Source organism: Bufo bufo, chromosome 3 (assembly GCF_905171765.1).
Source record: "Bufo bufo chromosome 3, aBufBuf1.1, whole genome shotgun sequence".
Lineage (NCBI taxonomy): Eukaryota > Metazoa > Chordata > Amphibia > Anura > Bufonidae > Bufo > Bufo bufo.
Genome location: NC_053391.1, coordinates 23646271 through 23662599, shown reverse-complemented (window position 1 = coordinate 23662599; position 16329 = coordinate 23646271). Strand labels below are relative to the sequence as shown.

The following is a 16329-nucleotide window of genomic DNA, read 5'->3' as shown; positions in this document are numbered from 1 at the left end:
TAAAAATAATAAGAATTCTGTCAAGGTTTTTGGGGTTTTGATATCACATCGTTCATTGTGCTCTAAAAATGACCTAACATCCTTATTCTCTGGCTCCATACAAATGTGGCGATACCAAATTGTATAGGTTTTATTTGTTTTACTACTTTAAAAAAGATAAAAACATTTGAAAATAAAACTCAATTTTCCTTGCATTGCCATATAACTTTTTTATATTTCAGTCTACAAAGCTGTAGGAGGGCTTGTTTTTTGTGTAACTAACTATATTTTATTGGTACCATGTTTGTGGTATATACTGCGTTCATCGTACAATATATATATATTTTAAGTTCAAGCATTTTAACACAGCGATAATAAAATATGTAAATTTTTTATTGTTAATATATTTTTATATATAAAATTGGGAAAAAAGGGGTAATTTAAACTTATATTGATGTTTTTTTATTATTTTTTTTATTTTATTTCACTTTTTTTTTAAAATAAATAATGGCCCTTAGGGGCATAGTACATGTGATCTCTTGATCCCGTCTCCTATTCACACTAATAGATCTCTATTAGGGCTCATGCACGCGACCATATGTATTTTTAGGTGCGAAAAAATTGGTTGCACAAAAATCACGATTACGTCCGTGTGCATTCCATATTTTGCGGAACGGAACGTCTGGCCCTTGTTGGTAATGCGGACAATAATAGGACATGTTCTATTCTTTTGCGGAACGGACATACAGAAACGGAATACACACAGAGTAGCTTCCATTTATTTTTTACGGACCCACTGAACTGAATGGTTCTGCATACAGTCCGCAAAAAAACCCGGAAAAGATACGGAAAGAAAATACATTCATGTGCATGAGCCCTTAGGGCGAATAGGATTTTTACTCTCTCCATTCTGTGCTGTGCCTCGTACATAGCTCAGTATGGAGAACGCCATGGCAACCGATCAGAAGGCAGAGGGTACTGGCACACAGTGCAGTTCTGACATTCATTCAGGATGCAGTTTTCAATTTAGCCAGTTTGGCAGCCTCTTTAACCTCTGATGTTCTGCATAGTGGGAATGGTTTAAGTAATTTCAGCTAGCTACAATAAAAAAATGACATTCTGAATGCATGTCAGAACTGCACTGTGTGCCAGCACCCAGAGGGAGCAGCATCCCTCTGCCTTCATTCACAGGTGCGTTGAACGCAGCACCTGAGGAGTTAAATGACGGGCGCAACGCAATCTCCGCTCCCTGTCAGGTCAGATACATCCCCTCAGGCATTATGACGTACAGGTGAAACTTGAAAAATTTGAATATCATGCAAAGTTAATTTATTTCAGTAATGCAACTTAAAAGGTTAAACTAACATATGAGATAGACTCATTACATGCAAAACGAGATATTTCAAGCCTTTATTTGGTATAATTTGGATGATTATGGTTTACAGCTTATGAAACCCTAAAGTTTAAATTTTTTAAGCTGCATTAATGCAATTCCTTTAAATTTGCATTACTGAAATGAATTGACTTTTGCACAATATTCTAATTTTTGGAGTTTCACCTGTACAGTAACATCATAATACATGAAGGGGTTAAAAGCCCGGACAACCCCTTTAATTTACAGCCAAAGCATTTCCCACATTCTGCATATTAAATAGGTTTCTCTTCTGTGTGAATTCTCAGGTGTCTCACAAAACGTGATTTCTCACTAAAACACTTTCCACATTCAGTGCATGAAAATGGCTTCTCTCCTGTGTGACTTTTCTGATGTCGAACAAGAGTTGATTTCTCACTAAAACACTTCTCACATTCTGGACATGAAAATGGCTTCTCTACTGTGTGATTTCTCAGATGTGAATCAAGATTTGATTTTTCATTAAAATATTTCCCACATTCATGACATGAAAATGGCTTCTCTCCGGTGTGAAATCTCTGATGTTGCACAAAATGTGATTTAATACTAAAACATTTCTCACATTCAGGACACGAATATGGCTTCTCTCCTGTGTGAGTTCTCAGATGTATATCAAGCTGTGCTTTCGAATTAAAACACTTTTCACATTCAGGACATGGAAATGGCTTCTCGCCAGTGTAATTTCTTATATGATTCACAAGATCTGATTTCTGATTAAAATATTTCCCACATTCAGGGCATGAAAATGGCTTAACCCCGGTGTGAATTCTCTGATGTACCTCAAGAATTGATTTGTTACTAAGACATTTCCCACATTCCGAACATGAAAATGGCTTCTCTCCTGTGTGAATTCTCTGATGTTTCAGAAGACTTGATTTATCACTATAACATTTCCCACATTCCGAACATGAAAATGGCTTCTCTCCTATGTGAGTTTTCTGATGTCGAACAAGATTTGATTTCCGACTAAAACATTTCCCACATTCTAAACATGAAAATGGCTTCTCCTCTGCGTGAGTTTTCTGATGTCGAACAAGATTTGATTTCTCACTAAAACACTTCTCACATTCTGGACATGAAAATGGCTTCTCTACTGTGTGATTTCTCAGATGTGAATTAAGATTTGATTTTTCATTAAAATATTTCCCACATTCATGACATGAAAATGGCTTCTCTCCGGTGTGAATTCTCTGATGTTGCACAAGACCTGATTTGTTATTAAAACACTTCTCACATTCGGGACAAGAAAATGGCTTCTCTCCGGTGTGGATTCTCTGATGTTGCACAAGACTTGATTTGTTAGTAAAACACTTCTTACATTCAGGACACGAATATGGCTTCTCTCCTGTGTGAATTCTCAGATGTATATCAAGCTGTGTTTTTGATTTAAAACACTTTTCACATTCAGGACATGGAAATGGCTTCTCGCCAGTGTAATTTCTCATATGATTCACAAGATCTGATTTATGATTAAAATATTTCCCACATTCAGGGCATGAAAATGGCTTAACCCCGGTGTGAATTCTCTGATGTACCTCAAGAATTGATTTGTTACTAAAACATTTCCCACATTCCGAACATGAAAATGGCTTCTCTCCTGTGTGAGTTTTTTGATGTTCAACAAGATGTGATTTCCGACTAAAACATTTCCCACATTCTAAACATGAAAATGGCTTCTCCCCTGTGTGAATTCTCTGATGTCTCACAAGATGTACTTTCAGACTAAAACACTTCCCACATTCTGAACATGAATATGGCTTCTCTCCGGTGTGAATTCTCTGATGTACCTCAAGAATTGATTTGTTACTAAAACATTTCCCACATTCCGAACATGAAAATGGCTTCTCTCCTGTGTGAGTTTTCTGATGTTCAACAAGATTTGATTTCCGACTAAAACATTTCCCACATTCTAAACATGAAAATGGCTTCTCCTCTGTGTGAATTCTCTGATGTCTCACAAGATGTGCTTTCAGACTAAAACACTTCCCACATTCTGAACATGAATATGGCTTCTCTCCTGTGTGATTTCTCTGATGTTTCAGAAGACTTGATTTATCACTATAATATTTCCCACATTCCGAACATGAAAATGGCTTCTCTCCTATGTGAGTTTTCCGATGTTCAACAAGATTTGATTTCCGACTAAAACATTTCCCACATTCTAAACATGAAAATGGCTTCTCCCCTGCGTGAGTTTTCTGATGTTCAACAAGATGTGATTTCCGACTAAAACATTTCCCACATTCTAAACATGAAAATGGCTTCTCCCCTGCGTGAGTTTTCTGATGTTCAACAAGATGTGATTTCTGACAAAAACACTTTCCACATTCTGAACATGAATATGGCTTCTCTCCTGTGTCATTTGTCTGATTTTCAGCAACACTTGATAGCACATTAAAAGTTTTCTCTCTTTCAGAACATGACCGTTCATCTTTCTGAATTTCATTGTGCACAGAAAGATTAGCATTATTTTCAAAATCATTCCCATATTCAGAATTTGCAGACATCTCACCCAGAATATGCCCGGTTCTATTATTGCTAAATTGGGATTGATTACTTTCTATTTCATAAGAAGGAGATGGAATTAGATGACCTTGGGAGACTTTTATCCAGTCTTTACCTGAAGAAAGAAACATTTTTTAAGATAAAAGGCTCTTTTTTTCCCTAATTACACACAAACAGTTAAAATATAAAATGTAATTAACATGCAGATAAAAAATTTACCAACGTTATACTTACTGCATACTTAACCCCTTCAGGACCCTGCCATTTTTCACCTTAAGGACCATGCCATTTTTTTGCAAATCTGACCTGTGTCACTTTATGTGGTGAGAACTTTAAAACACTTTTACTTATCCAAGCCATTCTGTTTTCTCGTCACATATTCTACTTCATGACAGTGGTAAATTTGAGTCAAAATATTTCATTTATATTTATAAAAAAAATACCAAATTTACCAAAAATGTAGAAAAATTCTCAATTTTCAAAATTTCAATTTCTCTGCTTTTAAAACAGATAGTGATACCTCCTAAAATAGTTATTACTTTACATTCCCCATACGTCTACTTCATGTTTGGGTCATTTTGTAAATTACATTTTCTTATTTTTGGATGTTAGAAGGCTTAGAAGTTTAGAAGCAAATCTCAAAAGTTTTAAGAAAATTTCCAAAACCCAATTTTTAAAGGACCAGTTCAGGTCTGAACGTAGTAGAAAGATGTGGGCTACAGCAGCATCTCCATAAACTTCTTTATTGAGGTTTCCAAAATGCGGTACAAAAATGCAACGTTTCGGCTGGAAATAGCCTTTGTCAAGCATAAAACATCAGTGATAATGCCAACATATATATAGTGAGATACAAAATACTCCCACAGGGTCATCCATCCAATCAACAAACAAATATGATACAACAGCGAAGACATGGCCAATCAAAAGAAACTCATAAATGAACACACCTGTTTGTGTAGATCAGTTCAGGTCTGAAGTAACTTTGTGGGGCTTACATTATAGAAACCACCCATAAATGGCCCCATTTTAGAAACTACAGCCCTCAAGGTATTCAAAACTGATTTTACAAACTTTGTTAACCCTTTAGGTGTTCCACAAGAATGAAAGGAAAATGGAGATGAAATTAAATTTTTTGTCAGATTTTTCATTTTAATAAACTTTTTTCCAATAACAAAGCAAAGGTTAAAAATTAGGATCGGACTGTTCTATTATGGTCCAGACGTTCCATAAAATGTGGAATGCACACAGCTTTTTTGGAGTTTTCTTTTTTTCACGTGGTATTGAGTATCGCAATACTTTTTATGGTATCGAAATAGAGTCAAAATTTTGGTATCGTGACAACCCTAGGTAAGACATTTTTTATTTTACCGTAATTAGATGTATTTTAAATTTGACAACTAAAAATTTAAATTTGGCTCCTAAATTTTTCAGGTTAGGAGCCATTGTCTCCTTGATATTTTTTTTTGGTCTGGAGCCCTGCCTAGAGGCTCGGTCTACTCTCATTTTGCACGTCCACTTGATTGACGTCCTTCTCCGCATCGTCCTCATAATCCCGCGCCGTTCCGTTTAGTATTCGGCGCAGGCGCAGTGAGTGAAGGACGCTCGGCTGCTGCCAGCTTCCTCACTGCGCCTTCGCTGATTACGTGACAGGCCTCCCCGGCAGGCCTGCCTGGCAGCAGCAGAGCGTCCTTCACTCACTGCACCTGCGCCGAATACTAAACAGAACGGTGCAGGCGCGGGATTATGAGGACGATGCGGAGAAGAAGGATGTCAATCAAGTGGACGTGGGCGTGCAAAAGGCGAGTAGACCGAGCCTCTAGGTGCTGCAGCAATGCCCTCATAGCACCTAGAGAGAACAGCGGCAGGCAGAGACTTAAACATACTGTTATGTACTGCTGACATTAGCACATAACGATTTTTCCCATGACAGAAACACTTTAACAGCCAAACAAAACTCAATATTTAGACGTTTAGAACGCCATATGGTTTTTAGAGGGCAGATTTCACTGGGATAATTGTAAGTTGCCATGTCACATTTGAAGACCCCCTGACGCACCCCTAAAGTAGAAACCACAAAAAAAGACCCCATTTTGGAAACTACGGGATTAGGTAGCAGTTTTGTTGGAACTATTTTAGGGTACATATGATTTTTGGTTGCTTTATATTACACTTTTTGTTAGGCAAGGTAACAAAAAATAGCTGTTTTGGCATCGTTTTTACAATGTTCATATGACCGGTTAGGTCATGTGATTTTTTTTATAGAGCTGGTTGTTACGGACGCGGAAATACCCAATATGTATACTTTTTTTTAAAATTTGTTTCACTTTAACAAAATTAAAGTATTTTAGAAAAGAAAAACATGTTTTTGTGTCTCCATTTTCTGAAACCCATATTTTTTTTATTTTTTGGGCGATTGTTTCATATAGGGGCTCATTTTTTGTAGGATGAGGTGACGTTTTCATTGGTACCATTTTGTGGTACATACAACTTTTTGCATCACTTTTAATACCTTTTTTTGGGAAGTGAGGAGAGCAAAATTTACATTTCATCATAGTTTTCTTTTTTATGGTGTTCACCATGCAGGGAAAGTAATAAGACCCTTTCATAGATCAGGTCATTACGGACGCGGTGATATCAAACATGTGTAGTGTATATATATATATTTTTTAATCAATTATAAATGTAATGCTATAAGAAATACATTTTTTTTTATTTTTTTTTTTTACTTTTTTGTGACCCAGACCCACTTGATTCTTGAAGATCCGGGTGGTCTGATGCCTCTATAATACACTGCAGTACACTATATAGTGTACTGCAGTGTATAGTAACTTTACACCTAACCTGATCAGGCTTAGGGTACTGTCACACTAGCATTTTTGCTGGATCCGGCAGGGTCCAGCAAAAACGCTTCCGTTACTGATAATTCAACCATCCGTATTATCTTAAACTTTTTTTTTTACATTGCCAAAACGGATCTGTCATGAACTCCATTGAATGTCAATGGAGGACGGATCCGTTTTTTATTGTGGCAGATTGCGCCAGAGTAAACAAATCCGTCCCCATTGACTTGCATTGGGGGTCATGATGGATCCGTATTTCCCAGTACGAAAAGCAAAATACAACATGTTGTGGTTTGCTCTCCGGTCTGAGAAACGCAACTAAACATAACGGAATGCATTTTGGAGCATTCTGTTCTGTTCAGTTTTGTCCCCATTGACAATGAATGGGGACAAAACTGAGGGGTTTATTTTCCGGTATTGAACCCCTAAGACGGATCTCAATGCCGGAAAACTTTAACGCTAGAGTGAAAGTACCCATGGTAACCATCGGGACGCAGCCACAGCAGCGCAGCGGGCAGATGTGGAAGGGAGGGAGCTCTCTCTGTGTACCCAACAAGCATCGGGTCGCTGCAACGGCACAGCAGCGGCCCAATGGGAGAGGGAGGAAGCTCCCTCCCTGTTAACCCTTTCCATACAGCGGCATGGAAGGGGTTAAACGGCTGACATCGGTGTGCTGACACTGTGCTAACCACTGCAGCCATCCTGAAAATTGATTTTGACCACATCATCCTCTTTATGCATGTTGTCTTACTCCAAGCTGTATAGGCTCGAAAGCCTACTACCAATTAAGCATATTAGGTGATGTGCATCTCTGTAATGAGAAGGGGTGTGGTCTAATGACATCAACACCCTATATTAGGTGTGCATAATTATTAGGCAACTTCCTTTCCTTTGGCAAAATGGGTCAAAAGAAGGACTTGACAGGCTCAGAAAAGTCAAAAATAGTGAGATATCTTGCAGAGGGATGCAGCACTCTTAAAATTGCAAAGCTTCTGAAGCGTGATCATCGAACAATCAAGCGTTTCATTCAAAATAGTCAACAGGGTCGCAAGAAGCGTGTGGAAAAACCAAGGCGCAAAATAACTGCCCATGAACTGAGAAAAGTCAAGCGTGCAGCTGCCAAGATGCCACTTGCCACCAGTTTGGCCATATTTCAGAGCTGCAACATCACTGGAGTGCCCAAAAGCACAAGGTGTGCAATACTCAGAGACATGGCCAAGGTAAGAAAGGCTGAAAGACGACCACCACTGAACAAGACACACAAGCTGAAACGTCAAGACTGGGCCAAGAAATATCTCAAGACTGATTTTTCTAAGGTTTTATGGACTGATGAAATGAGAGTGAGTCTTGATGGGCCAGATGGATGGGCCCGTGGCTGGATTGGTAAAGGGCAGAGAGCTCCAGTCCGACTCAGACGCCAGCAAGGTGGAGGTTGAGTACTGGTTTGGGCTGGTATCATCAAAGATGAGCTTGTGGGGCCTTTTCGGGTTGAGGATGGAGTCAAGCTCAACTCCCAGTCCTACTGCCAGTTTCTGGAAGACACCTTCTTCAAGCAGTGGTACAGGAAGAAGTCTGCATCCTTCAAGAAAAACATGATTTTCATGCAGGACAATGCTCCATCACACGCGTCCAAGTACTCCACAGCGTGGCTGGCAAGAAAGGGTATAAAAGAAGAAAATCTAATGACATGGCCTCCATGTTCACCTGATCTGAACCCCATTGAGAACCTGTGGTCCATCATCAAATGTGAGATTTACAAGGAGGGAAAACAGTACACCTCTCTGAACAGTGTCTGGGAGGCTGTGGTTGCTGCTGCACGCAATGTTGATGGTGAACAGATCAAAACACTGACAGAATCCATGGATGGCAGGCTTTTGAGTGTCCTTGCAAAGAAAGGTGGCTATATTGGTCACTGATTTGTTTTTGTTTTGTTTTTGAATGTCAGAAATGTATATTTGTGAATGTTGAGATGTTATATTGGTTTCACTGGTAAAAATAAATAATTGAAATGGGTATATATTTGTTTTTTGTTAAGTTGCCTAATAATTATGCACAGTAATAGTCACCTGCACACACAGATATCCCCCTAAAATAGCTAAAACTAAAAACAAACTAAAAACTACTTCCAAAAATATTCAGCTTTGATATTAATGAGTTTTTGGGTTCATTGAGAACATGGTTGTTGTTCAATAATAAAATTAATCCTCAAAAATACAACTTGCCTAATAATTCTGCACTCCCTGTATATATAGGATAATTAGTATGTGTGTAGGACAGGCATTCAACCTATTGAATCGCCCAAAAACCAATGGTCAAAGAGTAGTGAAAGTTTGCGCGGTTTATAATTACACTAGCAGAAGGACCCGGCTTCGCACGGGTATATTTAATCTATTTCATCTTCTATTTCCATGTGGCGTGAAAAAAATATAGAAAGTTTCCCCCATAACAGTGACCTCTACAGAACCCGCCCCTTTAACAATGACCTCCACAGTGCCTGCCCCTTTAACAGTGGCCTCCACAGTGGCCGTCCCTTTAACTGTGACCATCACAATGCCTGCCCCTTTAACAGTGACTTTCACAGTGACCGCCCCTTTAACAGTCACTTTCACAGTGACCACCCCTTTAACAGTCACTTTCACAGTGACCGCCCCTTTAACAGTCACTTTCACAGTGACCGCCCCTTTAACAGTGACCGCCCCTTTAACAGTCACTTTCACAGTGACCGCCCCTTTAACGGTCACTTTCACAGTGACCGCCCATTTAACGGTCACTTTCACAGTGACCGCCCCTTTAACAGTCACTTTCACAGTGACCGCCCCTTTAACAGTCACTTTCACAGTGACGGCCCCTTTAACAGTCACTTTCACAGTGACCGCCCCTTTAACGGTCACTTTCACAGTGACCGCCCCTTTAACAGTCACTTTCACAGTGACCGCCCCTTTAACAGTCACTTTCACAGTGACCGCCCCTTTAACAGGCACTTTCACAGTGACCGCCCCTTTAACAGCGACTTTCACAGTGACCGCCCCTTTAACCCCTTAGGGACCCATGACGTACCGGTACGGCATGGATCCCGAGTCCTTAACCGCTTGCTGTCACACTAACGCCAAAAGGCGTGAGTGCGGCGGCTCTCCCAGGTCTCGATGACGCCAATAGGCGTAATCTCGTGAGACCCGAGATTTCCTGTGAGCGCGCGTTCACAGGATTGCGAAGTAAACAAGTTGATCTACAGCCTGCCAGCGGCGATCATTCGCTGGCAGGCTGTAGATGCGATTTTTTTAACCCTAGAAAGGTATATTAGACGCTGTTTTGTTAACAGCGTCTGATATACCTGCTACCTGGTCCTCTGGTGGTCCCTTTTGCTTGGATCGACCACCGGAGGACACAGGCAGCTCTGTAAGTAGCACCAAGCACCACACTACACCCCGCCCCCCGTCACTTATTAACCCCTTATAAACCCCTAATCACCCCATATAGACTCCCTGATCACCCCCCTGTCATTGATCACCCCCCTGTAAGGCTCCATTCAGACGTCCGTATGTGTTTTGCAGATCCACGGATCAGCAAAACACGGACAGCGGCAATGTGCTTTCCGCATTTTACGGATCCCGACATTGCCAGAACTATATAGAAAATGCCTTTTCTTGTCCGCAATTGCGGACAAGAATAGGACATGTTCTATATTTTTGTGGAACGGAAGTGCGGACCCGGAAGTGCAGATCCGCAATTCCGGATCCGAGCGGGACAAAGTCTGTCCCCATAGAAATGAATGGGTCCACAATTCCGTTCCGCAAAATGCAGAACAGAATTGCGGACGTGTGAATGGGGCCTAAGGGTCCCTTATCACCGCCAGTTAGTTAGCTACTTGTTAGGTAGTTCGCGCCCAGCCCACCGCAGTCACTGATTAGTGTCATCGCTGTCGCTAATCAGCACTAGTACTATATAGTATCTGTAAGTGATCAAGACTGATCGCAATCAGATCTATAGCAGTACATTAGGGTCACCTTAGGCTCTACAAAAAACGCAGTGTTCGCCCGATCAGGCCTGATCTTGTGCGCACACTTGCGTTCAGTCCGCCCCACCGCAGTGACAGAAATAAATATTTTCTGATCACTGCAAAAACACCGTAAAATCGCTGCGGCGCTATAAAGATCACTTTTGAGCTTTTTGGATTTTTATTAGCGATCGCAGCTTTTAAATTTTTTTGCACATTTTTTGGCAGAGATTTTTTCATCCACATTGATCGATGCGAATGAAGAAATCTGTGCCGTTCGTTTTTTCTTTCAGCCCAGAGGCTGAACGGAAAAAAAAAATCTCATTACCCGTATGCTCAATATAATGCCTCATGAACACGACCGTGCAGTTTTTTGCGGTTCGCAAACCGCGGATCCGCAAAAAACGGAAGGCGCCCGTGTTGACTTCTGCAATTTGCGGAACGGAACGGGCGCCGGCAATATAAATGCCTATTCTTGTCTGCAAAGCGCGGACAAGAATAGGACATGTTATATTTTTTTAGCGGGGCCGCGGTACGGAGCCACGGATGCGGACAGCACACGGAGTGCTGTCCGCATCTTTTGCGGGACCCAATTGAAATGAATGGGTCCGCATCCGAGCCGCCGCAGACCCAAACAACGGTCGTGTGCATGAGGCCTAAGGAGAATAGCAGAAACTCCTAATGCTGGCCATACATGTAATGATTGCGGAGACCCTCAAATGCCAGGGCAGTACAAACACCCCACAAATGACCCCATTTTGGAAAGAAGACACCCCAAGGTATTCGCTGAGGGGCATATTGAGTCCATGAAAGATTGAACTTTTTGTCACAAGTTAGCGGAAAGGGAGACTTTGTGAGAAAAAAAAACAAAAAAAAAAACAATTTCCGCTAACTTGTGCCAAAAAAAAAAAAATCTTCTATGAACTCGCCATGCCCCTCACAGAATACCTTGGGGTGTCTTCTTTCCAAAATGGGGTCACATGTGGGGTATTTATACTGCCCTGGCATTTTAGGGGCCCTAAAGCGTGAGAAGAAGTTTGGAATCCAAATGCCTAAAAATGCCCTCCTAAAAGGTACTCGTTGGAATTTGGGCCCCTTTGCGCATCTTGGCTGCAAAAAAGTGTCACACATGTGGTATCTCCGTACTCAGAAGAAGTAGGGCAATGTGTTTTGGGGTGTATTTTTACATATACCCATGCTGGGTGAGAGAAATATCTCTGTAAGGCCTCATGCACACGACCGTTGTGTGCATCCGTGGCCGTTGTTCCGTTTTCCGTGATTTTCTGCGGACACATTGACTTTCAATGGGTCCGTTGAAAGCTCGGAAAATGCACCGTTGTTCATCCGCGGCCGTGATCCGTGTTTCCTGTCCGTCAAAAAAATATGACCTGTCCTATTTTTTTGACGGACAACGGTTTACGGACCCATTTAAGTCAATGGGTCCGTGAAAAAACACGGATGCACACAAGATTGGCATCCGCGTCCGTGATCCGTGGCCGTTGGCAACTTTCACACAGACGGATCGCAGAGCCATCTGCATAAAAGCTTTTTCAGATATGAGTTTTCACTTCGTGAAAACTCATATCCGACAGTATATTCTAACACAGAGGCGTTCCCATAGTGATGGGGACGCTTCAAGTTAGAATATACTGAGAACTGTGTACATGACTGCCCCCTGCTGCCTGGCAGCACCCGATCTCTTACAGGGGGCTGTGATCCGCACAATTAACCCCTCAGGTGCCGCACCTAAAGAGTTAATTGTGCGTATCATAGCCCCCTGTAAGAGATCAGGTGCTGCCAGGCAGGAGGGGGCAGACTCCCTCCCTCCCCAATATTATATTCATTGGTGGCCAGTGCAGCCTCCCCTCTCCCCCCCCAGTTAAAATCACGTTTCGAATCACCCATCATTAGTGGCCAGTGAGGCCTCACATCTCCCCCCCCCCTAGTTAAAATCACGTTCCGAATCCCCCATCATTGGTGGCCAGTGCGGCCTCACCTCTCCCCCCCCCCTAGTTAAAATCACGTTCCCCCATCATTGGTGGCAGTGGATAATTCCGATCGGAGTCCCAGTTTAATCGCTGGGGCTCCGATCGGTAACCATGGCAACCAGGACGCTACTGCAGTCCTGGTTGCCATGGTTACTTAGCAATTTTTAGAAGCATTATACTTACCTGCGAGCTGCGATGTCTGTGACCGGCCGGGCGCTCCTCCTACTGGTAAGTGACAGGTCTGTGCTATAGGCAATGCGCCGCATCATCTGAAGGCAATCGTCTATGCTGTGAAGATACGAGATGTGCAGCACCTGAAACTACGGATACTGGAAGCCTGTGCTAGCATTTCTCCTGCGGTGTTGCTATCAGTGTGTGAAGAGTGGGAGAAGAGGGTTGCATTGACAATCCAACACAATGGGCAGCACATTGAACACATTTTATAAGTGGTCAGAAACTTGTAAATAACTCATGAAAGAATAAAGTTACGTTAAAACCAAGCACACCATTGTTTTTCTAGTGAAATTCCCAATAAGTTTGATGTGTCACATGACCCTCTTCCTATTGAAAAAACAAAAGTTGGATTCAAAATGGCCGACTTCAAAATGGCCGCCATGGTCACCACCCATCTTGAAAAGTTTCCCCCCCTCACATATACTAATGTGCCACAAACAGGAAGTTAATATCGCCAACCATTCCCATTTTATTAAGGTGTATCCATATAAATGGCCCACCCTGTATATATATTGAGCGATATTCCAAAAATATATATATGAAGTTCCAACGTGTGTATGTATCAGTTATTTGGGATAATGAGAATCTGCATTTTCATTATTGTATGTATAGTAGTCTTGTTAGATGTATCTCATATAAATGTGACGGCAACACTCCTGTAATCCCCAGGCACAGCGAGGACGGCGCCTCCTACCTGGACGGCCGGAGAAGCACAGAAGAGCGGTAACGCACCCCTGTGTTATTTTCCTTCCAGGTGGAGATCCGGCACTAATGCTAATGTGAATGCAGATATAGGAGCAGATATAGGAACGATCTATCTGCATCCACTACCACCTCGATTCTATTCTTTCATTATAAGTGATCACCAACAATTTTTTAAAAGCTACCATTAGGATATGAACTGCCTTTAATTATTTATATGAAATCAGAATAACTTTTTGAACTATATGAATTTTGGGATCTATAGATAACGCCTTGATCTATAGGCATCTCTTATGAACTTTTTTATGGAGTTTTCCTTCACTTTTTTGCTGACTATATGAACTTATTTGTGGACTATATGAATTTCTAATCACAGATGGACTCTAATATGATTTGACACCTATTTATTCATCTATATCTTTTATATATATTTTTTTATATATATATTTTTATATATGGACATCAACTTACAACTTCACGGATATTAAACCTTGACTAATAATTTTTTATAGGAAGCAGCATTTTGCCACCTATTTATTTATTTAGTCATTTATCTAATATCTATTTTCTAAAGAGCACACACATCCCAAGTTTTATTAAAGTTATACAGATAAGACAGATTACTATATGTTAATCGCGATCTGATATATGTCAATTACCATTTGACACCTTTTAAGTTCCCTTATAATCTAATAAACTACATCCACATATCCCATTTGTTGCGAGTGCCGTCCATTCATTTCATTTTTTATCCTACTACTTTGAAGCTTTGGGTTAGCTTCCTCGGACTGAGCACAGCTAGAATTCTACTACTGGAAGTGAGCCGCCACAACTGCACATTAAAAATCATATGTTCCCTAAACTAGTACCAATAATTCTGCCACCCTATCCCGTAGTTTCTAAAATAGGGCCACTTTTTTGGAGTTTCTACTCTAGGGGGGCATCGGGGGGTCTTCAAATGGGACACGGTGTCAAAAAAACAGTCCAGCAAAATCTGCCTTCCAAAAACCGTATGGCGCTCCTTTCCTTCTGCGCCCTGCCGTGTGCCCGTACAGCAGTTTACGACCACATATGAGGTGTTTCTGTAAACTACAGAATCAGGGCCATAAATATTGAGTTTTGTTTGGCTGTTAACTCTTGCTTTGTTACTGGGAAAAATGGTTTAAAATGGAAAATTTGCCAAAAAAATGTAAATTCTGAAATTTCATCTCTATATGCCAATAACTCTTGTGGAACACCTAAAGGGTTAACTACGTTTGTAAAATCAGTTTTGAATACCTTGAGGGGTGTAATTTCTTAGATGGGGTCACTTTTATGGAGTTTCTACTCTAGGGGTGCATCAGGGGGGCTTCAAATGGAACATGGTGTCAAAAAAAAAAAAGTCCAGCAAAAGCTGCCTTCCAAAAACCGTATGGCATTCCTTTCCTTCTGCTTCCTGCCGTGTGCCCGTACAGCAGTTTACGACCACATATGGGGTGTTTCTGTAAACTACAGAATCAGGGCCATAAATATTGAGTTTGGTTTGGCTGTTAACCCTTGCTTTGTAACTGGAAAAATATTAAAAAGGAAAATCTGCCAAAAAAGTAAAATTTTGAAATTGTATCTCTATTTTCCATTAATTCTTGTGGAACACCTAAAGGGTTAACAAAGTTAGGCCTCCTGCACACGACCGTTGTGTGCACCCGTGGCTGTTGTGGCGTCTTCCGTTTTTTTTTCGCGGACCCATTGACTTTCAATGGGTCCGTGGAAAAATCGGAAAATGCACCGTTTTGCAGCCGCATCCGTGTTTCCTGGCCGTGAAAAAAATATGACCTGTCCTATTTTTTTTACGGCCAACGGTTCACGGACCCATTCAAGTCAATGGGTCCGTGAAAGAACACGGATGCACACAAGATTGGCATCCGTGTCCGTGATCCGTGGCCGTAGGTTACTTTTTATACAGACGGATCCATGGTGATGGAACTACGCGAACAAGAGGAGAAGGCGAGTTCATTTATTTTTATTTTTTTTAACCCTCAATTGATCACCTACTAAGCGTTCTGTATTCGGAATGGTATTATTTTCCCTTATAACCATGTTATAAGGGAAAATAACACAGTTTATAGACTGTCACCTAGCAACCATGCGTGAAAATAGCACCGCCTCCGCACTTGCTTACGGATGCTTGCGATTTTCACGCAGCCCCATTCACTTCTATGGGGCCTGCGTTGCGTGAAAAACTCAGAATATAAAGCATGCTGCGATTTTCACACAACGCACAAGTGATGCGTGAAAATCACCGCTCATGTGAACAGCCCCATAGAAATGAATGGGTCGGGATTCAGTGCGGGTGCAATGCGGTCAACTCACACATCGCATCCGCGCGGAATACTCGCCCTTGTGAAAGGGGCCTAAACCTACTTCTGTCATTCGGACCGGCACATCCACTTCACCGACCATCGATCAGATCCAAAACACCATCTATTATAAAAGTAGAGAAACTGAAACTTGCAAATTCTTCAAATTTTTTTGTAAATTTGGTATTTTTTTTATAAATAAAAATGACATTTTTTGACTCCATTTTACCAGTGTCATGAAGTACAATATGTGACGAGAAAACAGAACGGCCTGGAGAAGTGACAGCGTTTAATGTCATCACCACATAAAGTGACACTGGGCAGATCTGCAAAACATGAC

General features: G+C 41.2%; 1 protein-coding gene across 1 annotated transcript; it reads right to left on the bottom strand.

Moving 5' to 3' along the window:
• Positions 1-2427: 2427 nt before the first annotated feature.
• On the bottom strand, positions 2428-16092 carry LOC120993587 (gastrula zinc finger protein XlCGF17.1-like; the record flags this gene model as incomplete). Its single annotated transcript, XM_040422062.1, has 2 exons — positions 16054-16092; positions 2428-3402 (listed from the first exon to the last, which is right to left on the bottom strand). Coding segments are annotated over exons 1-2 (1014 nt in total), but the record flags the coding sequence as incomplete, so codon positions are not given.
• Between the last annotated feature and the right edge of the window lie 237 nt (positions 16093-16329).